Raw genomic sequence first — 27354 nt, 5'->3', positions numbered from 1 at the left:
TCATGAGATGGCTAGCTTAATGGGAAGCAAATGCTCAGGGGAAGAAGCCCTGATTCCAGTGTCACTGCTGCTGCCACTGCTGTCACAGATTTGTCTCGTTGTTTTAGCAGACATACAAGTGAGGTGTTAGCATCAACTACTATGATGTACTTGATTTCTACCGTCAGGTGACGGATCTGGATGATGAGGTGGGATCTCCAGCAGAAGAGTTTAAAGCTTTCGCCGCAGACACGGGGATGAACAGGAGCCAATCAGAGTACTGCAATGTGGGCACCAAGACATACTTGACCAATCACCCAGCCAAAAAGTTCGTTTTTGACTTCATGCGAGTCTTAATGATCGACAACCTCTGCCTCACACCTGCTAGCAAGCAGACGCCACTAATTGATATTTTGTTGGAGGTAAAGACAACGAAGTGTACAAATCCTTTGCTGGCATTGCCTGTATAATGAGGACATTAATAACCAATTAAGTTCTATGCAAATATATGCAAAGCATGTGAGGGTAGGTAGTTTTTAATGCCACATGTACGTTGGATCATGTCACTTTGTTCCACCTTTTTTCCTTCTCTGAAGCATGTTTCTACTTCAGTCCTCTGTCACCTTTTTTCCTATGGCAAACTTTTCCAGTAAGTGCCAAATAGTACTTATCTTGTGTTGGTGTCACATTTCGTCATCCATGTCATTGTACCATGAACGGAACTAGAGAAAAGATGGGATGCAATGAGTAGGGTTACGCTCCCGTAGAATTTTATCTGCGAAATAGACACAGACTAGATTCAGCTCCTAGGCACTGGTGTGTGTATTCAAACACTAACTGGCCGGTTTCCTCATCTCTGAACGTCAGTCACACTGTCACCCTGTCCTGTGCAGCTTCCTATGGTGTATTGCTCAGGGAAGACACCCAACACATACTCAATGACCTTTCCCAGAGGCAGCAGGCTTCTGGCTGTCCCTTCTCGTGGTGAGTGACAGGAGAAATGAGGCTGTGCACATTGAGTGGTTTCACTTCTGGCTGTAGATGTAAACCATCCCTAAAAACCACTTTCAGATGTTTATCTAGAGCTGGGCGTGTCGCTTTGTGGTAGACTGTACAAGGCTGTGGATTTTATTCTAAACAACAGTATCAAATGACCAAAACAAAATAGTTATCTACTAATGTGACTAAGGAAAACAGATCAGAGAGAGAGAGAATCTAAGTGACTCATCCCTTGCCCGTTTCTTCTGTTCAGTGCTTGTAAGTGATGCCAAAGAGTCCTTGCTGTGCAAGGTTAAGATTGTGGGGACTGCTCTCCTCAGACATGAGAACATGTTATGTGCTCTGAGCTGACAAAACAGATTTCTTTGCTCCCTCTAGTGGCTACTGCAGTTAACTTTTTAACCTCAAAACCATGGAAGGTGTTTTTCTCATTCCGGTGAAAACATCTCTGTTTGACCAACTAAAAGAAGTCACTTATAAAATTTAGGAGCATCTTAACCAAGACCACAAGTGCTAAAGATTGGCAGACAGAATAATGTATCAATAGTAAACCACATGATTAAAATCTTGCCTGATAGCTTATCCCTCTGGAAACCTTGAGGAGTTCATAAAACCAGATCTGGAGCTTGGTGATAAAGCCCGGTGGTGGAGACCAGTGATAGAGCTCTGTGGTGATAGAGTTTGGTGAGAGCTCCTTGATCGAGCCTGGTGAAGTTCAGTGGTGGAGGTCAGTGTTGGAGCTCTATAGCAGAGCCTGTGATAGAGCTCAGTGATGAGCAAACAAAACAGCTTAAGAACAGAGACAGTGAGTACTTTCGTTTCTAGAGTGAAAATCTAGGAGCCAAAAACTGAAATCCCAAGATGGTATTCAACAGAAATGTGCAGGAAAGAGAATTAAGTGGCTCAAAGATTAACACAGTTGAGGGAATGGTCAAGTGTGCCTGCCAATGAGAGCATTCCTTAAGCTCTCAAGAACACTGACGGCTAAGTACTTAGACATGAATACCTGACCGACTTCTGTTTCCTTTGTAAGCAGGAAGTGCTTCATCTACCTATGTCAGCCTCAAGTATGGTTCTCATCGTAGGTGTGTGGAGTTGGACTAGAGCGCTGAGTGTTAGAATTGTAGCCTGGGAACAGCAGTGTCAGATTGAAGCCCCAGGTAGACGTTAACTCTTTAAAGCTACAGGCAGGTAGCTTTCATGTGTCTTTATCTCCTGTAACAGGTGGCAGAGTCCCTGGTGTGCTGTGTAGTAACTCTTAACTACATCCCTACCCAGCAGGGAGACATGACACCAACTTGACCAGAAAGGTGGAAGCTTATTTTTAAGAAACAGAGATGGAGAGATAGCTCAGGCACTGCACATGACCTACGTAAACATACATGTAAATGAAAGTAATTTTACACACTTACACATGTATTTACAAAAGCAGGTTACTTAATATTATTGTTTTCCATGCCTTCCTTAAAAATCATGATTGATCTTCTGGTTATGAAGTCTGTCCCTGGAGGGATTCAAGAGCAGAGCTGTCTTTCCCGCTTCCCCGAGTGAAGGGAGGGTCTTAAACCCACTAACATTTAATCTGGCCACTGTGGACCACTCTCGATCAGTATTAGTTTTGTCAAAGGAGAATGTGCTTTCTTGATTATTGCTGCCAAAGGAACATGTGGGTTTATTTTCTTTAGCAATCTCTAAAACTAAGAGATTCCCATCCATATGAAGGGTTTGAGTGTGACGCTGAGACTCTGTTCATATAAAATGGTTTGCGTGTGACATGATGCCCAGGTTCCCTGTTCATATCCAATGGTTTGAGTGTGATGCTGGGACTCTCTGTTCATACAGAACGGTTTGAGTGTGACGCTGAGGCAAAAACTTCAGACAGTGTTTAACTATACTCTGACAGCTGTTTCTGTTGGTTGGTAAGGAGGCAATCAAGGTACCGAACTTCAAGTACAGGGCCTGGCAAATAGCCAGGCATCAGGGCTCCTTTTGTCATCCTGAAATGCCATGTCTTTGACACAGTGAACAATTCCAACTGTCAAAACCTTATTGATTTGTATTTGTAGACAGATAGGAAAGCACAGACCCAGCGTGGTTTCTGACCATCTTACCTGCTCCTGTGGCTTGCTCAGCCTGCTTTCTTATACAACCAGGGCCACCTGTCAAGGGATGGCATGATTCACCGTGAGCTAGGCCTGCCCAAGTCAGTCACTAATCAAGAAAAAGATCCACACGCTTGCTCACAGGTCAGAGCCTGTCAGGGCCTGGTCAGAGCATTTTCCCCATCAAGAGTATCTCTTCTAAAATGACTCAAGGTTTGTGTCAAGTTGACAAAAACCAAGTCACGCTTTGTCTCTAAAATGGGGATTTATCTATTTCAAAGTGGCATTTGCCAGTTAAATAACATAAATATATATACCAAAGCATTCATGAATACTCTACTGAGTTATTTTAAAAGATACAGCCATGCCTGCATTCTTTAAACCTTAGGTTATTTCATAGTTAGGCTGATGTGAGTCCCAACAAGACCGTTTGAACTAGGCAACTAGGGCCACTATCGATTGTAAATTTCATCATCACTTTGAAGAGTCAGAAGACTAAATTTCTATAATGACTGAGTCACCATAAGTCCTTCTGGAACTAGAAACATTTTTGTTTTGTTTTTTTTTTTAATAAAATTTAGTCCTGATAAGTGATGAGACACTTTAGCTTGGAGCCATCTTTGTGTGGTTGTGCCCCCTCTGATTCCTGTGTGTTGTTTTGATATGTAGGCCTCCCCTGAGAGATCTACACGAACTCAGCAGAAAGAATTCCAGACGCACATTCTGGATAGCGTGATGGACCATTTGCTGGCAGCTGATGTGTTATTGGGTAATTCTGTGGTTTTTTCTTTAAGTGTATATATTATCTACCACTTTACTCTCTCTAGTCTCCAAGCATATCTTCTTCCTTCTTTCTATTTAGTCTGACCTCACATAATTAACATTTTTTAACGTCTGAGATGACGTAGTCATGTACATTGTCATCACTATATAGTGTTGTGTCACACAGACATGTGCTTATTCATATTATTGTTGGTAGATATATGCAAGTTTCCAACTAGAGACAACTCCAGATAAATCTGCTGTGAATGTTATTATTCAGGAGCCACACACATGTGTATTATGTGTGTCTGTTGGATAGTGGAGTCTCAGACATGTGCATGCCATTTTTCAGGTCATAAAGTCAAAATGCACAAGACTATATTCCCTCAATGTATATGTACTGAGTTCCAATACAAATGTAACCCTTGAGACAGACATTAACAATAGAGACATCATTTATGTGTCAAACACCATGAAATTTCTAAGAAGGAAATGTTTTGGTTTAAATCCAGGAACAGTGTTGCCTATCTGTCCTCCGGGCACAACTCCAAAAGCTACGTCAGGAGGATGACAAGTTCAAGGAGAGCCCAGGCTACCTAGTGAGACCCTACACGGAAAGAAAAATAGAAAAGTTTTAATAACTTCCTATATTATTCTGATGTGATCATATGAAATACTGTTCTGGTAAACTAGTATTTTTTTTGCAAAGTAATTTGCCATGACATCTTAAACATTGTCTTAACATGTAGCTGAATTTTCAAAACTAAGCATCAAGTTGTGCTTTCATGCCTGTTCTTATCCACTGAGATCATCTGTACCACATAAAGACAGAGGATGAGAGCCTCCTTAGTGGTAGGAGTAACCACGGATCTATGGAGTCTCCACCATGTAGGGGGATGAGGAGGGCGAATAGTCTGAGGCTTCGTGTTCATAGCAGCCCACTGGGGACAGAGGGGTCACCTAGTTAGGGAGACTGCACTGCTGATCACAGTTTTCGGAATCTTATGCCCATGTCACTCCGTTGCTGTTGGAAGTGCTCCACGAACAGTTTCGTTTGGAAGGCCTTTCCTCCCCCATTCATTATTCACATATAATCCATCCTTCAGTTGTGCTGAAGAAATGTTTGTTTCTCGAAGACTGTCTTTAGGTATAAATTTCTTCACAGGAACTTCCAGCCCACAAAGTTTGTGAGCTGGTGAATGTAGTCTTTCCAGTGTTTATCCTGATTTCTGGCTGTGCACATCATTTTCTTAAATGTGAAAGCGTGTGGTCATATTTCGTAAGAACTGTGGGCACAGTCATCTTGCCTTAGCCTGGTGTCTCTGAGTTCTTTTGCTGGTAAATATCAATTTTCTTAGGTGTTTTTTTTCCTGCTTGGATTTAGGGGAAGATGCATCTCTGCCCATTACCAGCGGAGGAAGCTACCAGGTGCTGGTGAACAATGTGTTTTATTTCACACAGCGTGTGGTGGACAAGCTTTGGCAAGGCATGTTCAACAAGGAATCTAAACTCCTTATAGATTTTATAATTCAGCTCATTGCACAGGTAATTCACCATTTCTATTAGCTGTAGAGTACATGAATTTCTTTGACAAATTTTTTCCTATGATGTCAAAATTATTGGAAGTGGATATAACTAATAAGATAATGAATATTAACATTTGATACCCCCAAACTTTGTAAAAGTGAATTGAGAAATACATGTTGCCAGCACTCTCCTTGCAAAGGAGCCTGGGTTTCAAACTGTGATCCTTCTCCTGCTGACCCTTTCCAATCCGGGCACTTCACACACCTTAAGTTGATACAACGTGATAAGCTTTTTAGTGTCATTGTGTGAAGACTACGGGGCATGAGCATCCATCCTGAGGAAATGGTCCCTCGTAAGCTGAGTCTCCATGGTTTACTGGCATCCATGTCCCTTTGAGGATGTAACTTCCCCCATGCATGCTCAACCAAAGAGCATTGGTCAGACTTGGCACACATCTTACTTACTTTACAATGTGGAAAAGTGGTTCAAGTATATAATGGTACCCGGGTTTGTGTTTTTATGGTTTTTGTGTGGTGGTATATGTATTTGTGTTTTTTCCTGTTTTCTTTTTATTCTAGCTTGGTTTTTGTTTGTTTGCCTACTAGTTTTCTAAAGAGAAAGACAGAAAGGGTATATAGTGGGGAGAATCCAGGAGTAATTGGGAGGAGAAACGAAGATCAGAATCTATAGTATGAAGAAAAAAAATTTAATTAAAAAGGCAAATTTCCTTTTGCAGTTACATGAATGACATGCAGTGATTATGAACAAATTAAAAGATGTAAAAAGTAAATGAAAGGGGGAAAAATCTTGATCTCTATGCCAAACTGCAACGCTATCTATCCCTGTACCATGTTCTGCCGGTATATGGTAGAGTGTACCGTTCCCTCTGAAGATGTGCATTTGTGGTTAAGCTAAAGAGACAGCTCTCAAGTGAGGGATGAAGCCAGAGCACCAGGACAGCTCTCACCAGCAGTCCTGGCGTTTCCTCAGTTGCTGTGCCATAGAGATCATTCATCCTACAAAGGTAGCTTGGCAGAAGCCGCTTCCCAGGTGATATCAGTGTGCCGTCAACTCTGCAGCACAGGCACAGACTCTCCTGGCTAGGGGGTGTTTGTACAGGACTCTCTTCATTCTTAAATTGCATGTATGTGTCTCGTGGGTTCTGAATCCAGAAAAGCAAGAACTACATATTCTTGAGTTAAGCACTCCAAGGACTTAGCGTGACACCTGTTACATAACAGCCGGTCTGACTATGCTAGTGAATGACAGTGGGTTTTACATTTTTGTCCTGTTACTGAAAACATATCTTTCGTTTCTTTAGTCCAAGAGAAGATCACAGGGATTGTCACTGGATGCGGTTTATCACTGCCTCAATAGGACCATCTTGTACCAGTTCTCGCGGGCACACAAAACTGTCCCTCAGCAAGTAGCTCTCCTTGATTCACTCAGGGTCCTTACTGTAAACCGGAACTTGATCCTGGGACCTGGCAACCATGACCAAGAATTCATTAGCTGTCTTGCTCACTGCCTGATTAATCTACATGTTGGAAGGTAAGTTTCTCAGGTTCTGTTTGCCCTGTTGTCTTTGATAGCATCCCATCCGAACTTCTTGTGTCCTTTGTGATAATGACAGCCCCATTTGCCTTTTAGTTAGTTTTATTTACTGCTCTATGAAAAGGGTACAGGGAAGTGTTGCCTTCAGCAGAGATAATGCGGTTTTTTTTTTCATTTACTTTTACATCTAATTTGTTAATGATCACCATATGTAATTCATGTAATTGTAAAGAGAAATTTTCTTTTTTGTTGAAAACAAATTGTTTTCATACAGTAGATTGTACATGGTTTTTCCTCCAGACTCCTCCCAGATTCTCACTACCAACCCAACTACCACCCCTTTTTTCCTCTCTGTCTCTCTGTCTCTGTCTCTCTCTCTCTCTCTTTCTCTCTCTCTCACTCTCTCTCCCTCCATCCCTCCCTCCCTCTCTGGAAAACAAACAGGCTAACAACAACAACAAAAAGAAACAGAATAAAAAGAAAACAGAGAGAAACACACAGGCATGCACATGCATAGACAAAACCCATTAAGCACAAAACTACAAACCTTAATATACAAGCAAAAGACCAGTAAAATAAAAAAAAACAAAATTTCCAAAGCAGTATGAGACAAAATGCCTACAAAAGTACCATTGGGTTCTTTTTGTGCTGGGCATCTATTGCTGTAGAAGGAAGAGCCATGTATGCTGCTATCTCCTGGGGGTGGGGGCAGTGCTTGGCACTTCAGGGCAGCTGCAAATGAAACAGAGGGAAAGCTACAGCCTGGAGAGTACCCTGGTATGCAAGGATGTTTTAGAGAAGCAATCTTTGTGTAACTGTAAGATAAAACTGTTAACGCTGATCTAAAGTCGGAACTGTTACATGACAGTCTTGATCCCTAAAAGCTTGAATTCTATGTGTCCCTAAGTGCATCTCACCCCTTAAAAGTGGCACCTCTCCGTTAAACTTGGAGTCCTCTTTTTGCTGAATGTCTGTCTGCCAGGATTGACGATATGATGGATGGGGCCAGTGCTTACCCATGTCCGCAGAGTAATTCATAGTCATTACCGCTTTCAGCTATAATTATTCCTGCAAGTAGTTAACTCTGGCTTGAACGTTTCAGCAACGTGGAAGGGTTTGGCCTGGAGGCAGAAGCACGCATGACCACGTGGCACATCATGATTCCCTCAGACATTGAACCAGACGGTGGCTACAGCCAGGATATCAGTGAAGGTAACCTCCTCGTACTGGCTATGGATGTGTGGCTGTTCATTTCCAGTTTTTAGACACAGCAACAGTGGTTTCAAAACTACTAACACAGGCAACCTGCCCATTTACCAACCTGCACAAAGACCATCTTCAAACGCCAAGATGAGTAAAACAGTGAATCCAACAATGCTTCAACTTTCTTGTGAAACTTGGTGGCATTTGTGCTGCAGATACTAACTTGGCATTTTCTAGAAAGAAGACTGCCTGATGCTTGGGTTGGCACATCCTCATTAGAGACAGATGTCTTCTGAGACAGGTTGTCAGTGGTACCATTTAATCTATTTGCTTATGTATTTATCTTTGAGATAGGGTTTCATTCCACATGTAGGCTGACCTTGAACTCACAATGTACCTCAACCTAGCTGAGATAGATGGCAGTGATCCTCCTGCCTCAGGTCCCCATTTCCCTCTCTCTTTTAGAACCTCATCTTTCCCAGTTCTGCAAACATATATATTGAGGCCTTCGTGCAGATTGATTTCTTACTTCAGGTCTTCCAGGTCCAAGCTGAGATCACTACATAGTGTGTATCTCTCAGCAATGCCATGGGGTTGTATTATGTGTGGTCTTATCCTGGGAAAGGCCAGAACTCAAATTCCCCCCTTCATGCATTTATTTGAGCAATTGGTACTTCTGTCTTCTAAAATGTCTTGATCCCCAAAACTGAGGTTCACCCCTCTAGAATTGAAGTCTAGAAACTTTGTTCCTCAGTGTGCTCTATAGACCAGCATCATCGTCAGTCTCTCTTGGAACTCATAAGACCATAGATTGTCAGCTCCTCTCATCAATTGAGTCAGAATCTCCAGGGCTGACAATTGACTGTCTATCACAAGCCCTCAGAGGGATTCTGGGGCTTACTAAGGATGGATGGGCGAGCCGCTGAGCCGCTGTTGGTGAGACTATAAACTGATGCAGCCACCGTGAGAGTGAGTGGAGGTTCATAAAAAAAAAAAAAAAAAAAGCAAGACTTAAAAAAGAAGCCAGCTGTGGTTGTGCACACCTTTAACACCAGCACTCAGGAGGCAGAAGCAGGCAGGTGTCTGAAAGTTCAAGGCCAGTACCCAAAGCTGCATAGTGAAGCCATGTCTCAAAAGAATATAAAAAGTGAGTACCTTATGATATAGCTGTACCTCTCCTGGGTGTATTCCCAAAGATCTAAGTCAGCTAACTTAGAGACATTTGCACATCCATATTTATGCCTGTGCTGTTCTGCTACACAAGATAGAACCAGGAAATAGAACCAGCCTAGAAGAGGAAATGTGTCCATAGGCACGACAGAAAGTGCCAAAAGATGACAATGAAAAATCATTGTTAAGTGAAATAAGTCGGACTCAGAAAGAAATGCTACCTGTGTATTCTCATGTGGAATCTAGATCTGAATTACTGCACATGTTTATGAGAGGTAGGCAAACAGAGGTCATGAGAGTTGAAGGGGTCACCATGAGAGAATAGGGACAGATCATAAGAGAGCGAGTATGGTGGAGAGCGTGTGGTTGGGCGCACACAACGTGACAGCATCAACGGGCAGGGCGGGGTGGGGTGACTGAGGGGGGGAGGAAGGGTGCCAGCAAGAGAGCGGAAACATGGGAAGCCATGAATACAGAGTGCATGTATGTATGAAGATGCCATGATGATCCTTCTTGTTTTGTACTCTAACTTAAAATTAATTTATAGGAAGAAAATGAAGTAAAAAATGTTTTTAAGGGCCTGAGGATGTAGCCTTGGCAGAGTACTTGAGTAGCAGAGGTAGGGCCCTGGGTTCGTTGGGGGTGAAGGACAGTCTGAGATATCAATTCTTATCTGAAAGCTGGTAGATAAATACTTGTGATTTTCAATTTTATAAATGAACAGTACACCACTTTCACATGGATGTAAAGATTTTTTAAATGTTTTCCACATATGCAAAACTTAACTAAGTTAAGTAACTTTTCATTGAACCTAATACAATCTAGTTGTAAAATTTTGTTTTGCAATCAATCAAATACAGTAGTTCAAATTCCTAGATGTTAAGTGTGAACAAAAGAAATGGCTTTGTGTTCTCTCTGGATCCTTTTCTTCCTTTCAATTTTCAAGGGCGCCAGCTTCTCATCAAAGCTGTCAACAGAGTCTGGACCGAGCTGATCCACAGTAAGAAACAAGTCCTGGAGGAGCTTTTCAGAGTCAGCCTGCCCGTCAACGAGAGGGGCCACGTGGACATAGCCACCGCACGGCCACTTATTGAAGAGGCTGGTTTGAAATGCTGGCAGAATCACTTGGGTAAGAAGGCCCTTCGACTCTGGCTTCTGCCCTGGGTGCACTTTGCACAGCCAAGGCTCTCACTGTCCACGTGTGAGTTAGAGAGTAGCACCCTGCTGACAGATGTCACTATCAGCTGTGTGTCTGTGTCCACAGCCTTTGATCCTTAACTCTGAAATTTTAGAAGCCCTTAAAGCATGGATTTCTTATTAAAAGTGCCTTGGTAGCTGTTATTATCATGTTAGGTACAAGCATTCATCCGTTTTGTTGTGTGATGTTAATGTGCTATATTAGGGTGTATTGCCATGGACCCTCAGTGGTACACAGTGTGTAGTGTTTATACTTTGTAGCTTTCTTAAAATCTAAAACATTTTGTCTTCTAAAATATTCTCAACAGCAGTATCTCAATGTTTTGAGATAATAGATTGTGAGTCATTAACATAGAGACACACTCTAATTTGAATAAATCTTCATATTAGAAGGGAGTGACATTATAGCCAAATAAAAATTCAGCTCCACACTAATTCTCCAGCATCTGTCCTTAAACAGGATCAGCAGTAAGAAGTCTGTGATACCTAAAGGAACTCTGTGATGATAGCGTTTAGTAATTGTGTCAGTTCTTCACGTGTTGGTGATTCCTCTCCAGATCTGTTCACAGGCACAGGAACGGTGCAGGGAGCACGGTTTCCAAATCTACACCTCTATAGTTTCATTTACATGGGATCAGTGACAGGCTGAGAATACCAGCTAGTGAAGTGGGACAGAGATGGCCTGGTACTGTGGTGGACACATTCACATTATGTGAATGCGATCTGACTTGCCAAATCTAATTTCTTGTTGCAGTCATATTTTCAGACTGTGCTTGACCACTGAGAGCTGCGGCTCCAGGAAGGGAATCGTGGATAACGGGAAGATAATTTGTGACCTGTAACCATAATGTGAAATAGTCAAAGACTAGTGAACACATGATGAATTCATTGTACAGCTGCCCTATTTTAAATTACAGCCCATGAAAAGAAATGCATAAGTCGAGGAGAAGCCTTGGTGCCTAGCACACAATCCAAACTGTCCCGGGTCAGCAGCGGCTTCGGTCTCTCCAAACTGACAGGGTCAAGAAGGAATCGAAAGGAAAGCGGCCTTCATAAACACAGTCCTTCCACCCAGGTACAAGGGTTAGCGCCATGTCTCGGTCCTTTAGGATTTATAGCTCCAGGTCTAGTTTCGGTGTTTTCTGTAATACTGCTAACATATGCAAGCAGACGTTTTGATGTAGAACCTCTCTACTTTCTGCTGTAGAGGAGAGAGAGGTGACAGATTGCAGTGTCTTCAACATACCTCCCCCATTAACTTTCATCCTGCTCCTTCACAACCCAGTGGCGGTGGGAAAGGGCTGAAGGAGTTGGTGTGTACAGTCGTATGTTGTGCCTAATAGGGCTTCTGGGAAGCGAACACTGAGCTGGAGTCCAGTGTGCAAGAAGGGGACTTGGGAATGGCCTGAGAACTCATCCCTGTGGAAAAGAGAAGGGAGCTGGACGCTGGGAAGTGTCAAACTATAGTGTGCTTTGCCTTCCTCAGCTGCAGGAAGTCATGGCCACACTGGTCTCTCAGAGTTAGTTGGCCAAATTTTAACTCACTATTCTGCACTAATTTCAGGTGCAGTTAGCTCATTTCTCCCCCAGAAAATTCAGAAAAATTAAGGCTCTTTTCTCGTGGTTTGCTAGGAGATCTCCCAGTGGATGTTTACACATATCGCTGTTGTGCGTGACCTGGTGGACACACAGTATAAGGAATATCAAGAGGTGAGCGTCCGCAACGCCAGTAGTGGGGTGTCTGGCATGCTTGGCTGTGATGTGTGCTGTTTTAAAGGTCTTGTTCTTAGGCCACAGCAAACCCCACTTCTAGAAAACCATTAACTTTCTTTCCTTGAGCTACAAATGAAATTTGATTTATATTTCCTGAAATGTCTTGGATTGAATTTGTCTCCCAATTATAACTTCATTTCAAGTTGTGTGTGTTTTTTTATCATTGAAAAACTAACCTGGCCTCTCTTTCGGCAGCGTCAGCAGAACGCGCTCAAGTATGTGACTGAGGAATGGTGCCAGATCGAGTGTGAGCTGTTGCGGGAGCGAGGACTGTGGGGTCCCCCCATTGGCTCCCATCTGGACAAGTGGATGCTAGAGATGACAGAGGGGCCCTGCAGGATGAGGAAGAAAATGGTGCGCAATGACATGTTCTATACCCACTACCCTTATGTGCCGGAAACGGAGCAGGAGACAAGTGTGGCGGTGAGTAGGCGGCAGCCTTGGTGGCGGCTCTTCCAGTCCCTCACATCCGTTTCCCTTACCAGTCAGGTTCCTGTTAGGTAAACTGTACCTGGAGGACTGTGTCTGAAAAACCAGTGGTGTCACCGTCAGGGGTGTAAAGCACACATCACGTGTCACAGAACCATTTATGTGTTTAAAATTGGAAAGTGCGTGCTACGTCATATGACTGTTAGGATTATGGCAGTGGAGTAAGTTAAGAGAGCGTTGTCTGCCCCAGGGTTAGCACCCAGCAGCTCTCACCTTCCCTTGAGCTGCCTAGAATGCAGGCCTTGGCGTCAGCATCAGTGTTCATCCACAAATAAAGTGGAGCACACATGGGATTGTAGCAAGGGAATGCTGTCATGTGTTAACACCTGAGTGGGTTTGGACACGTGATGAGTGAACTAAGGGAGCTACAGAGAGAGAGGGAGGTTGCTCACAGTTCCCCTCAGTGTGGCATCTAAGGCAACCAAGCTCACCAGCAGAGGGAGTGTGGTTGTCAGGCTGTAGTGGGACACTGACTACAGTTTGCAGACCTGGTACATGCAGAGGAACTACAGGCAATGGTAATGTGTTCTGTTTCAGGATTGCTGAGGGTTTCCTGTGCTCGTCACAAAAGTGATAAAATTTGAACTTATCATACGTTTGGTCAAAATTTGCCAGCTTACAGTATTTTTTAAGAGAATAAAGTGCCTAGACTCTACTAATCATCCGAATTATTGAAGTTGTTAGTCCCATAAAGAACGCCATAAAGCTCTGTCCCTTCAAATGTGGACACCCTGCGAACACAGTGACCCTTCCCGTTTTGCAGACTTTTCTAGCACCTGCTTCTGTGAAAGCAGAGCAGTGATCTTTAAGCTTGCTTATTTCCTCCATAATTCCTTCAGGGTTAAAGTGAGCTTTATATACTATGCTTAAGTGAGCGCTCATTTAGCTGGGGAAAGGTCAGGCAAGATGAAGGATGGCGAAGAGGGTGTAGGGAGAGGGCAGTCAGAATACATGTCGGAGGAAATTGTCTAACAAATTAATAAAGAGTCTGGGCTGTAAAGTAAACATGCTTTCCCAACACGGAGCCAGCTCAGGATCTTGTTTTCAGTGAGGCATATACTAGTGGGTTTTATTTTTTCCCACAACTACAGTATTCTTTACTGTATTTATACTTTTGTCTTGAACGGTCTTATTAGTTTATTCAAGTTCATGAAAACTTCAGTATTGGGAAAACAAAACTATTCATACGTGTCTTAGTTAGGGTCTCTGTTGCTGCGATTAAACACCATGACCTGACCTGAAAGCTAGCTGGGGAGGAAAGGTTTTACTTGGCTCTCATTTCCACAACACAGTCCTCACTGGAGGAAGTCAGACAGGAACTCACACAGCCCAGAAACCTGGAGGCAGGAGCTGATGCCGAGGCCATGGAGCAGAGCCGCTTACTGACTTGCATAGCATGAAGGAGTGAGTGACAGTTACAGAACACAGAGTTTGGGTTACATGGTGCCCACATTATGTTCAAGACAAAAGGTAACCTGAGATGTGGTGAAATTTGCCACATGAATAATTTCTACTTTAGTTTTAGTAATTTAAAATCTGACAAATTTGAAAGGCATTTCGTGTCCACTTTTATGATGAGGAGTGTGCAGCCTGTTGAGTGTGTCGTCTGCAGAGCAGGCAGTTAGATGCTCCTCAGAGCAAGTCTACTGCAGCTTCATCCACTTGAGTCTCACGAGAGCCCTCTCAAGTCCAGTTAGTGTCACCCTGGCTTCTCACACGGAACCGATTAATGTATGAAAGGTTAGAGCTGTTAAATAGTGCGGTGCAGCGTGAGTATAGACAGGCCAGGCCTTTAGTCAGATCACATGACAAAGCTTCCATTCTAGTATGGTGGTCCAGGACTAACCTTACCACCTGAGAGGCATAGGTAGGAGGCCCAGGAGTTCAAGACCATGTTGGACTCCATAGTCACCCTTGCGTTATTCTACACATAAATCGTTTGCTAGGGGGCTTCATCTCTGTTGCTGAACATCTGGTAGTTAAATGCTGAGCTACAGTAAACACTGAGGAGAATTTTCTTAAGTTTGAAGTTTTTGTACTATCAGGGAACCAGTAATTTGGGAGGATGGGTATGAGGGAGTTGGTTTAATGTGTGTGAAGATGAGCAAAGTATAAATGTTTGTGTGGATGGATGGATGGATGGATGGATGGATGGATGGATGGATGGATGGATGGATGGACGGACGGACGGACTGATGGATTGTGTGGATCTTCTAGGACTCAAACCTAAACAGCTCATTTGGGAAATTCCATCACCACCATGTTTTAGAGATATTAAAAAGCATAAGATTAATTTCTATAAATTTTGAATGAAAAACTAGATTTCTGTATGACCATAATTATAATATTAATTTAGTATAGTTTTCCTATGTAAAAGGAGATTGCAGTGATACCAGTTTGTTGGCATACTGTTGGTGTTTGCCATTCATTTCTGGACACAGTCAGGAGTTGAGAGCGCGTATCTAACGTCGCACGTGCTTGCACACGGGTGTGACGTGTACGGCCCGTCTTCCGGCTGGGACTCTGCAGTAGACCAGGCAGCAATTATCGGTTGCTTCGGGAATAGTACTTGGCTCCTGTTGTTGTATTTATCATGTACCTATCCTGTAGTGTTTGTTCTTTTATTAATTTCAGTATTGATCACATTAAAACAGTTCTGTTTATTATCAATTTGGGTTCAATGTTTTTATAACTTTTTGTCGGGTTAAATCTTATGTTCATTGAAATTCACAAATGTTAGGATCGGGCCAGGGCCTGTGTTCTGTCTGCATACCGCTGAGTCACATGCCTCGGTCCTTCTTCCTCACAGTTGAATTTTAGACCAAACCTTTACCTTTAAAGTGGTTTTTCTTATTGCTGGGTGTGGCAGCTCAGTCCTTCAGTGTTTGGGAAGCAGAGGCCCAAGGATCATCTTGATTTTGGAGCAGCAAATTTCCAACTAGCCAGGGTTGTGCAATGAGACCCTGTCTCAAAACACAAAAGCTGAAAATGGAAAAAGCTTTTTCTGTTGTGGTCATTTTGGTGATTTTTGGCAAATGTCTACCACATATTGCACCCAGACCCCTCCTGAGGTAGCAGTACTCCAGTGTTTTTACATGGTTCCTCTGGTCTGGGGCCCTGGCCTAGTTTCTCTCAGCACAGGATTCCCTAAAATCATATCAAGTCCTTCAGAGTTCACACCCACGCACGCACGCACACACGCGCACACACATGGTCTGCTCTGCCTAGGAAAGGAACATGGTGGGAAATGATCACCACAGGAAGTCCAGACAGAAGTCCTCAGAACAGGACTCAGGAGGCCTGCCAGCTGTTTCCTCCCTGTAGCCAGCTGTTTCTGCATGGAAACTGCACCATGTGTTCAGCAGAATTTCCTCACCCATCAGGCAGCTGCTGATTCTCCCGAAGTCCTTTTCAGAGCAGCCTTTGTCTGGGCTGATGGTGCCATCCAGCCCCCTGCTGGCTTTTCCCAGCTTCTGTGTGTCAGGCAGTGAAGGGACTCTTTGGGCTTCTGTGGCAGGGCGGGTGTCAGCCATCCAGCCCTGGTTTTCTGTGTGGAGTCCTGTAGATGTCACAACACAGGTCTGGGGGGAGTAAAAGTGAAGAGCCCAGTACAAGGCTCTGTTCTTCTTGGCTTCTATGTTGTGTGTTTTTCTTTTGAAACCTTGTAAACTCATCCATGATTGCAGCACTGCTGAAGTTTTGTGTTGCGATTTCATGTCTGTCTATTCAGGGCACCGAAGCTTCTGTTACGTTTAAATTTTACTTAAACCCCCAATCTTTGGTCATAGAGGAAATACTGCAGAGGCTCGGCGGTTGTGTGAGTGGCCGAGTAGATCATGTTAGTTCCCTTAAGTTGAGTACATCTTCTGTATGTCTGTGGTCCTCACGAAAGTTTTGGTTTTGATATCTCTGTATGCTTTTTCCCCCTGATGTGTCTGTACTTGATGCCCTGTTTTCAGTCTGAGGTCCCAAGTAAAGAACCCGAGGCACCCGATGATGTCACTGCTCAGAAGGTAAAGCCCTGACTGCCACAAAGAATGCAAAGTACTTGCAGCTTTGTTCTCAGTGCACGGTAGACAGTAGCGCACTAACTTTGAAGACTGACTGGTCTTGTGAGTCCCCTGGGTGGAAGACGTGCTGTCCTTCACGCGGGGACATCCTCCCGTCCCTCCGCTGCTAGGTGTTCTCTTTGCAGGGGTTTTATGCTACTCACTAACAGGTGGGGCTCTTCACGCGAGACTAACCAGTTATGAGGCATGTTAGTAATGGGCAGCCGGGCACCCACAACTTTTTAAAATATACTGTAACCATTTTAAATGCTGAGAGTACAAGACTATCCCTATTAAATTGCTTTCCAGTCAGAGGAAACTCATCTAAAACTTACTATATGATCACTGTTTTAATTGGCAGATATTTTTCATTTTTTTTCCAAAAAGATTCAGTACTTTCAATATAGATACAGAAATACACCTCAACACATTTTGGAAAAAGTCAGTAACCAAACCTACATGCATTAACCCATTATCTTGCCCATCACTAACTATGCCATCATCTTTTAAAATAGAAGCAGTTTTGGCTGGTGATACTCTGGTTACTGCCCAGTCCCCTGCTCCTTGCTGTCTACTGATTTTCTGTTTTAAAAAAGTATAAGCAATTTTGAGTTGAATATGATTGTCTTGTTTCATACAGAACAACTGTAAAGGTACTGTTTGTTGTCTTCCTTTCACTTAAAAAGGACACTGCATTTTCATTGTTCATTTGCCCATCAGCTGGACTTCCCACTCGCTACTGTAAGATCACTCGGCATCGTTTGATACTCTCCAGGGCTGTGTAATGTGGTCCATCTCCACTCACGACATAGCTCTCCTCAGTTTGCCTACAGAGCTCAGCTCCCCAGCTTCACACCTAACATTAGAAAAAGGGGGTTATGGCTTCAGTTAGGTATCTCACATCTAGAAATCCGTCCAGCATTTCAGCCTAAATATCACACCCAGCCAGCCACTTGTTTTCCATTTTAGTTGGAAATCAGTTATAAGAATAATGCGAAAAAAAAAACCAGGATTTTTTTTAAAAGACTGAATAATCTTCCTTATAACAAAGCAGAAATAAAATGTTATCTGAAGAAGAAACAGCTTCAGTTTCCTTGTTTTTTGGAATCTTTAATCCCTCCTTGTTTTTTTGGAATCTTTAATCCAAAGCCTGAGTCCGATTCTGATTTTAGCAATCTACATTCACATACATTTTTAGGGAGCTGGAGCCTTGCAAATGATTTTAAGAAAGAAAACAAGTTAGGTCGATTGGAAAACTCATTTTAGAATAAAGATTATTCTGTGAAATGAATGTTCTATTGTATGCAGAATATCTCTTCTTATGTCTCTAGGTATATATTTCTTCTTCACAATTAAGTTGTCTGTTCTTTAGTTGTGTGTTACCAGACAGGAGGTACCAGTTCATCTTGCAGGCCAGCCAGAGAGCGCCACCTAGTGTTGAATGTGTCTTCTGTGCAGAGTCAGGGTGTAGAAGGGGCAGGTGTGGGCAGTGTCCAGAGTCCTGTAAAACCCAGGACACGGAAAGGCACAGCATGGTTCTTACTCTCCCTGCAAGCCCCTGAAGTAAGCCGAGACTGTCCCAAGTGAGCGAGAACCCTTCAGTCTCCTCAGACTGGACAACCCTGTTGCAGCCCACTGCCCTTCCTGATCCCATGCTCTCCTCCACTGCCCCAAAAGGTCAACATGTCCGGAACTGACTGGGGACTTTACCAGCTCTGGTCTCTTTCTTTTGGGAAGAGCAAAACTGCCAGTATTGTTCGATATATGTCATTTGACCGCTGTGGAGCTCTTAATGGAGCAACTTAACCCAGAGGTCTGTGTATTTAGTATTTATTAGCCTGCTCTATGCAAAGCCCCGAAACAATAGGAACACAGACAAATCTTCACAAGCTGGTATTGTACTTGTTGGAAATCACTCTGAGTCATTTTCTCTTGCTATTTCTTAGAAACCTGCTCGGTACAGAAGAGCCATAAGTTATGACAGTAAGGAGTACTACATCCGCCTGGCCTCTGGTAACCCAGCCATTGTTCAGGATACTATTGTAGAGAGTTCAGAAGGAGAAGCCACCCAGCAAGAACCAGAGCATGGAGAAGACACCATTGCCAAGGTCAAAGGTCAGCCTCCTCTTCGATCTTGATCTAAAATCATTTTAGACCATTCCTTCCATGTGACTTTGTGTGAAAATATAAGCATTTGCAAACAGGAGGGCCAACTATAAACACGTCTATACTTGACCATCACAATTTAAAGACTGATTTATGAATGAGATTAAAGAGACTGTCGCTATTCTCTATAGACATATAGGTCAGTCATAGTCATTGACTAGTAAGTTTTAATTGTTTTTGGGAAAACACTCAGAGAACCTGATTCTCAGCGATTAAATAATTACAAAATTAAGACAACTATTAGACTCCCTGCGGAGTCTTCTTGAATTTAGCCTCTGGAGATTAGTATTGATTGACCTGGAGGCCACCTCTTTCTGCGTCTGTGGTCACACCCTACCACATGAAGGAGCTGGACATAATGAGTCCTGCCCCACATCCTCCTCTGGCCTGGGAATTCCTCAAAGACAGAGACTATTTCATCTTGTGTGGTGCGTGAATGTGCACGTGTACTCAGTTAGGTGCGGCACACGCACATGTGTCCACGTGCACACGGGAACCCCAGGTCATCCACAGGTGTAGCTCTTAGACGCCACCCACCTTGTTCTCTGAGCTCACTCTCTCACTGGTCTGTACCTCACTGATTCTGCTAGACTGACTGACCAGCAAGTCCTGGGAATGCTCCTGCCTCAGCACACCAGTGCCAGGATTACAAGTGTGCAGCATTATACGCAGCTTTATATGCGTGTGCTGTGGGTCATTCGGGTCTTCATGCTGGTGTAGCAGGCATCTCACCATCTGAACCCTCTCTCCACCCACAGCTTCTTTCCCCCTCATCCCATTGGCACGTTCCTAGAACAAAAGGAGGAACCAGTATGTAAAGGACCCATAAATTAATCCTTTGTTTCCACTTTTTCAAAGTGTCTGACTACAAACTCAAAAATGTTTTCATTTTCTAAATCTAAGCCCTGAAGTATAAATTAAGAACTTTTAAGTAAAATAGTTAACATTGAAAGCAAGTAGATTAAAACTTAGTATTAAAATTGTCAGTAAATTAAAACTACGCTTCAGGGCTGGAGAGAACTCTGGCTGCTCTTCCAGAGGTCCCACACAGTGGCCAACACCCACCCATAACTCCACCTCTAGAGGATCCAGCACTCTCTTCCGGCCTGTGAGCATCACATACACACAAGATATACAGACATGCATGCAGACCAAACACTTAAAATTAATTTAAAAAAAGAGAACTAAGCCTCTCATCCAGTGGAGTAAAACTAGTAGGCTGTGTCCATGCCAATAAAAAACACCACCTAATAGTGTCATTTTTCCCCTTTCCCACTAAAACACCTTGTGATGACCTCCACTTAACCAGTGAGGCTGTGGAGGGAGGGCTAAGCCAAGCTTAGCCTGCAGTTAGTCACGTGACCTGGTTTCCACTTGTCTCCAGCTTGATTAATCTCTGGGATTCTCTCAAATCATAAATGTCAGTATAGTTCCTTGTATCCAACAAGTTATACAAGGCAGAGAGTTGGAGGTTGGGACTCATTAACCTGAAAGTTAATGCAGGTACAAGTCTACCCCCTTCATGGATGCTCTCAGTGGCTTCATCTCTCCTGGTTGTTCAGACTCTGACAGAGCAGCTGGTCCCTAATGTTGAGTGGAAAAGACCTTCAGCAGGTCACTTATACTTCCCCAAATGCTGGAGCAGCGTTGGTAGCAAGGATACTGCCACGTTTGACTGTGCAGCTAAGGGCTATGAAGATACTGAATGTGTGATTTATGTTACAGTCCTGAGAACATCTAATATTCTAGGGGATCGCACTAATCTTTATGTCTTTAAATATGATTTTTTTCATGAAATTATCAAAGTACAAGCAGTAAAGCATTTTCTTACTTAATTCACAAACTAATGATCTGTTCCTGTGTTGCTAAAAAGAGTTCTATTCCTGTTCCTCATGACCCATTGTTTGACTAATTTCACGCATGTATGAAGACTCTCATTGCCACTTTGAGTCTTGGCACCGCCCCCATGGATCTCTGAGTTGTAAAGTATTGGAGGATGCCGTCCCTGTGTGTGACAGTGGCTCTCACAGTGCCTCCCCAGTGCTCCTCTTCTGTAAACAACACGTTCTTGCCACCGTCTGACTTCCTTGAGAACTGTGTGATCGTGAAATTTGATTACGTTTATTATCAAATTTCCCCCTCCAACAAACCTAAGCTAGATAGAATCCGCCTCCCCACTTAATAATGGAGAAAATCATGGTCCACAAAAGGCAAATGATTTCCCAGAGTCCTTCAGTGTCTAATTCCCTAAAGCCCTTGCTGCTGACCCTGGAACACAACTGCCGGTCTGTGCTCTCCAACAGGGACTGTGTGTGAGTAAACCTGTGCCGCCCTCACAATACGTGACAGGCAAACTCAGAGGGAGTAGAGGTTTCAGAGTCTCCTCCCGTGGCCAGTTGCTACTGCTGTTTTGAGGTCTGTGGCAAGAGACCGGGTACCACATGGGAGAGCAAAGCTGCTCACCTGTGGCAGTCACAAAACAGATAGGAAGGGGCGGGGTCCAAGTCTCCCCTTCCGGGGTGCATCACCTAATGACCTAATTTTTCCCACTAGGCCCCACTCTAGAAACTCTGCTCCCTCCCCCAGCACCATCCCAAGGGTCAAACCTTTAGCAGTAGGTTCCCAAACCATAGCCAACTCTGAAACTGAACTGTTCCCGAATGGCCATGTTGGTTTCTGTTCTGTAGGCCTGGTGAAGCCCCCACTGAAACGCTCTCGGTCTGCACCTGATGGAGGAGACGAGGAGACCCAGGAGCAGCTACAAGACCAGATTGCTGAGAACAGCTCCATAGAAGAGGAGGAGAAAACAGACAATGCCACCTTGCTGCGCCTGCTGGAGGAAGGAGAGAAGGTACTGTGCTTCCGGGGTGGAGTGCGCTTAAGTAGCAGCGTGAGACAGGGTGCGAGAGAGCCCAGGGTGAATGAGGGTTGCGGCCTCCCTGCACTCGACTGTGCTTCACTCTTCCTCTGTGCTGTTGTGAGACCACAGCTCTCTACAGTCCTGATCAGTGTGCAGACAAGCCATCTAGAAGTCTCGGCCTTGATGTATCTCTCCCTCCACATCTCCATAACTCCATCATCAAGTACAAACTGCACCGGCTGATCAGTGCCCTCACCTCTACCTCGTTTTTAACCCTCTTCTCCCTCACTCACAGGAAGCTGTCTGCATCCCTCCCTATTCTGTCTGCCTCCTCGGTCCTGCCCACCTCAAGGTGCCTTGCACCCTGAGCGTCTGCAGCAGCCTGCGTGCCTGTGGCAGCCTGCATGCCACAACTCATTGTGCACACTGTGCTTTTAGCTCTGAACTTTGCTCATACTGTTTTCTTCTGACAACTACCCCTGCTTCCCTTTCCTGCTGTGACGTCTAGGCTAGTAATTCCTGTGTGTCCAGTAGTCCAGTAGGCTGTAGCCCACACTAGGAAACCTGCCTGCTCAGCCTCATGAGATGCCCCTCCCTCGGTGTTTATAGGTATCAGCATATTTGCCTGTTGTAATCATTTGCTCCTATGTCTTCTCTTCCCGATGTGTGTTTATACTCAGGCACTGTTTCCTATCCACATCCCTTTACCTTATACAGTTCCAATCACAACAGACACACACACCTTCCTGCAGCAATTAGCCATAGGAAGAAAGGTAGGAAAATTGGTTTGTCTATTTGTTTATTTATTTTTGCCTCTTGGTCAAGTCTTGATACAGCCCCTGAGATATACCTACTTCTGGAAGTAGTGATGAGAAGCTTGCTATACATGAGAATACATTTCAAAAAATTACAAAGTTCACTGTTTTATTTATTTGTTTTTTTGTTGGTTGGGTTTTTTGTTGTTGTTTTTTGTTTGGTTGGTTCTGTTTGGTTTTTCAAGACAGGGTTTCTTTGTGGCTTTGGAGGCTGTCCTGGAACTAGTTCTTGTAGACCAAACTGGCCTTGAACTCACAGAGATCCGCCTGCCTCTGCCTCCCAAGTCCTGGGATTAAAGGCATGCACCACCAACACCCGGCTTTTGGTTGGTTTTTTTGAGGCAGGGTTTCTCTGCATAGCTCTAGCTGTCCTGGAATTCTCCATGTAGACCAGGCTGTCCCTGAACTCAGAGATGCACCAGTCTCTGCCTCCCTAGTGCTGGGATTAAATGCACCACCAACGCCAGCCTTCTTCTATTGTGGAAATGAGTCAGGTGTTCAATGAAATTGACGTATATAATATTTAGATATTTGAGAAAATGTATTAATGCTTTCATCCTTACACTTTCTTTTAATTGACCAATAGTTGTGTACGTCTTTAGGATACAAAGTGGTACTCTTATCTATAGACATAGGCTAAGAAATACATCACCTCACCATAACAAGGTAGTCACCCTCCACTCCCGTGGGGAAGCATTTTTCCCGTTCTAGTCCTGACTCCCTAATCTCTGGTAACCAACGTGGTATTTTCTGTTTATTTCTCAAACTTTCACTTGCCCGAGTACATTATCCTGTAATCACGTCACATCTGGATGGTGCAGGAATTACATTCACGCTCACATCCACTTGACTTTTGTTTCTTAGTTGCTGATTTTTCCCTTTGACTTGAAATCCGTTGAAGCAGGAAGGAATGTTTGTTAGCCACTGGAAGGGAGCAGTGCTCTCACTGAGAGCTGCAGTATCGAGGAGAGCCCACCTAGTGGGGCTTTCCCCGGAGGTCTTACAGCCTGGTGGGGAGAGAAGGCCACAGTCTGCCATTGTAGCTCCTGGGAGGATCATGGAGAAGGAGAGTGAGCTCTGGAAGAGAAGACAGCCGGCAAATCTACCATGGCGCTAGGCTTTCTCTCACTTAAGTCTCACAGCGAGCTGTATGTTAGAAACAAAGCAGAAAGCAGAGACTCCGAGAAAGTGAGACCCCTGACCAAATCTACAGATGCTTTAGCAGCCGAGCCTGGGCGTTTCCTGCCACTCACAAACCCCGCCAAAGAACCTTTGCAGTGTGTCGGCTTGCCTGTTGTAATCTTTCCACGTGCATACTTCAAACCTCTGTTCTGCCAAACCTTACTCTGTGCCCTCCATGAGAGCAGGAGCCTCAGCCAACTGGTTTCTCATTTGCTGACCCCATCACAGACACCTGGCATAGGAGATGGGGTCCTGAGTGGGGCGTGAGCTTAGGTGAATGATGTAGGTGAATGCTTGCTCCTTATTATTGCCAAAGGCATCTGCAAGTGGAATTGAGAGTAAGCTGTTTCCTTGCTTGCCTGAACTTGGGTTTAATATGCTTAGCTTGGGGCTTACTGTAACAGTAACAAACGTGAGAAATTAGCCAGTTGTTTTTTTAAGTTACAAGAAAGGGTATCTGTGGCTCTCTTTGTAGATTCAACACATGTACCGCTGTGCTAGAGTCCAGGGCCTGGACACCAGCGAGGGGCTACTGCTCTTTGGGAAGGAGCATTTTTATGTGATTGACGGATTCACCATGACAGCAACCAGGGAAATAAGAGACATTGAAACTTTACCTCCAAAGTAAGTAAACGAATGAAGAGACAGGAAAAGCTGCCTCTAGATGACAGAAAATATGTTTGCTTTATTTCTTTTTAATCCCAAGCCTGTGTCCTAAATAAGGTTATCTCCCAGTTCGTGTGCTCCTCAGAGCAATACTGTCATGTCCACTGAAGAGAAGGGTGCTTGTTCATCAAATGACAATTCCATTTTATGTCTTTTCATCATCAGCATTAGATCCAGACACAGTCATTGTTAACCTAGTGTTTTAGTTAGTCGCTCTCTTGCTGTGGTAAACAGCATAACCAGAAAGCAGCCATTTCCCTCTCCAAATCCCTCAATGAGAGAAGTCAGGGCAGGAGCTGAAGCAGGAACCATGTGAGAATACTATTACTGACTCCCTCCCCACGGCTCACTGGACTTGCTTTCTTATACACCCTAGGGCCACCTACCTTGCCAGCGGGTAGCACTGCCCAGAGTGAGCTGGCCTCTCCCACTTAAATCATTCACACAGACCTGTCTTATGGACATGTTTTCACAACTGAGATTCCGTCTTCCCAGTGACTCCAGTTGTGGCAAGCTGACAAACTAACCAGCACATATATATTTATGAGTTCACTCTGAATGTGTAAGATGACCTGTGAAATTGTTGATACTGAGGCTGGAGAGATGGCTACGAGAGTAGAGGCGCTTGCCACCCAAGCATGAGAGCCTGAGTTCAGATCCCCAGCACCCACGTTAAAAACACAAGCGTAGCCACACAGCCACCTGTTATCTCAGTGCTATGGGGACTGAGCTAGGGAAATTGCTAGGAATTTGTGGCCACTAGCCATGTTGCAGGTTCAGCGAAAGACCCTGGCTCCAAAGGACGACACAGAGAGTGACATAGCACCTGGCATCCTCCTCAAGTCTTACGCTTGTGCCTGTGCACCAGGGGATACACACATGCATACACACCACACACATGTACACACCTAGACATGTGCGCACATGCCTGTTCCCCAGCATACACGACGTGCAAATACTCCACATACATGTACATGCTAGGCATATGCGCACAGTGGTAGAAACATTCAGGAACAATACTCTTAACAAAAGAACAACCCTTGTACTTTGAATGTTCTAGAAGTTGGGTAGCCAAAGCCCACATGGGCTGACTGCATGTATTCTTTTGCATCTTCCTTTCTTCACCCGGTTATGGGGTAACCATGGGTAATGGATCACTTTGTGGTCAGAACACACGTGGGCTTTTGTCTCCTTCAGTATTCTGAGCACCTGATACTACTGTCAACGAGGCAGGGGTCTCTGTACATTCCCAGAGGATACTGCAAATAATTACTTTCTGCACCAGCCATGGCCACATTATGACTTTCACGAGCTCCTCTTCTATGTAAAAAAAATTTTGTAATTACATTTTGTGATTCTTGAAAAATAAAAGAAAGCCATGTTTTGTGACTCCTGGTATAATGATAGATCTATATTAAAATATTTTGAGTCTTTTTATTCTGATTTGTAAAGAAATGAAATGTTTTGGGGATTCCCCAAGTATGTCATTGGCTTAGACCCTGTGCCGCCTGTTTGATAAAAAGGCTGATCCAAACAAAAATCAGTTTTTAAATTGTAATCTTCAAAGGGGCTTCCTTGTTTGCCAGGAGATGCTAGACTATTCTGTTAGTCACATTTTTAGCTGAGAGTTCTGGTGTGTCGCCTCCCCTCCTGGTGTTATGTTGGAAATGGCATGTACTTCATTGATCAGTGAGTTGATCTACCCACTGTTGCGTTTTGTTTGCTGCCTTTTCTCTTGGCTTCTCACAGCATGCATGAACCAATTATCCCTCGGGGAGCCAGACAGGGCCCCAGTCAACTCAAGAGGACATGCAGCCTTTTCGCATATGAAGATATCAAGGAGGTACATAAGAGACGGTACCTGCTGCAGGTGAGTTGGCAGCACACTAAATGATGTTTCATTTCAAACGGCTCGGGGTTGTGATAACTGCAGCATCCACATTGCTCCCTAGAGACTAGGACCCCAGGGGTCACAGCACCTGAGGGTGCATCTGGGCTTTCTTAAACACAGTCTGATTTCTGGGTGCTGCCTGCATTATGCCCTCTCTCTCTCCCTCTCTCCCTCTCTCCCTCTCTCCCTCTCTCCCTCTCTCTCTCTCTCTCTCTCTCTCTCTCTCTCTCTCTCTCTCTCTCTCTCTCCCTCCCTCCCTCCCTCCCTCCCTCCCTCCCTCCCTCCTCTCTCTCTCTGTCTCTCTCTCTCCTCTCTCTAGTCTTGAAGTGCACATTTTGTCTTTTCATATAAAAAGTACAGCCTTATCATTGTAGGAACATAAATTTTAAGTTACTATTTATCATTCTGTCTTTAAAGATTTCTTTAATTTTGAGCAAAGTAAAAAATAAAATTCTTTGGTTGTTTCCATGGCTGAATATACAGAGAATTCATGAGTCTAGAGTATTTTCAAGTCAAGAAATTCATCAACATTGTAGAACTTCACAAAGGGAAAGTCAGTGCATTTCTTATGATCAGTCTGATTGTTTATTTTTTCTCTGTTTAAGCCTATTGCTGTAGAAGTCTTCTCTGGGGATGGACGGAATTACCTCCTGGCTTTCCAAAAGGGAATTCGGAATAAAGTCTACCAAAGGTCTGGCTCATGAGGAATTCCTTATATGCTGTTGTAGGAGGAAATGGGAGGGCCCATTGCCAACCTGTTCAGCTAGGTGCTTAAGATCCAAATTCCAGGGCAGTGAGTCAGCCTCTTTGCAGTATTCTTTTCATTCCCAGCCTTAGAAATGTGATTCCCGCAACTAGCCTTCAGACCCAGACCAGTTCCCTTAAAAATAGCTTTTCTCCCTCTGGTAACGTACACTGAGAACTATCAAAGGCTATTTCATCACAAAATAAAAACATCACTTAAAAAACA

The 27354-nt window shown here is 44.0% G+C and overlaps 1 protein-coding gene across 5 annotated transcripts in view; it reads left to right on the top strand.

Annotated features, from left to right (window-relative positions):
• Wdfy3 (WD repeat and FYVE domain containing 3) overlaps positions 1–27354 on the top strand; it is a 225667-nt gene that overhangs the window by 167702 nt on the left and 30611 nt on the right. For 4 of the 5 annotated variants that reach the window (XM_040747524.1, XM_040747527.1, XM_040747525.1 and 1 more), the window contains 15 exons: positions 168–401; positions 3750–3849; positions 5227–5387; positions 6691–6920; positions 8026–8135; positions 10243–10425; positions 11411–11568; positions 12126–12203; positions 12462–12689; positions 16715–16768; positions 18751–18919; positions 21658–21821; positions 24303–24451; positions 26243–26363; positions 26990–27075. In XM_040747524.1, coding sequence (XP_040603458.1) covers positions 168–401; positions 3750–3849; positions 5227–5387; positions 6691–6920; positions 8026–8135; positions 10243–10425; positions 11411–11568; positions 12126–12203; positions 12462–12689; positions 16715–16768; positions 18751–18919; positions 21658–21821; positions 24303–24451; positions 26243–26363; positions 26990–27075 — 2225 coding nt within the window. The remainder of the gene's footprint in view (positions 1–167; positions 402–3749; positions 3850–5226; positions 5388–6690; positions 6921–8025; positions 8136–10242; positions 10426–11410; positions 11569–12125; positions 12204–12461; positions 12690–16714; positions 16769–18750; positions 18920–21657; positions 21822–24302; positions 24452–26242; positions 26364–26989; positions 27076–27354) is intronic. The other variant, XM_040747526.1, reaches the window with a different exon arrangement.

The sequence above is a fragment of the Mesocricetus auratus genome, unplaced genomic scaffold (assembly GCF_017639785.1).
Source record: "Mesocricetus auratus isolate SY011 unplaced genomic scaffold, BCM_Maur_2.0 Super-Scaffold_100006, whole genome shotgun sequence".
Classification (NCBI taxonomy): Eukaryota; Metazoa; Chordata; class Mammalia; order Rodentia; family Cricetidae; genus Mesocricetus; species Mesocricetus auratus.
Note: the sequence above shows the minus strand (reverse complement) of the source record. Positions and strands in the feature narration are given on the sequence as shown.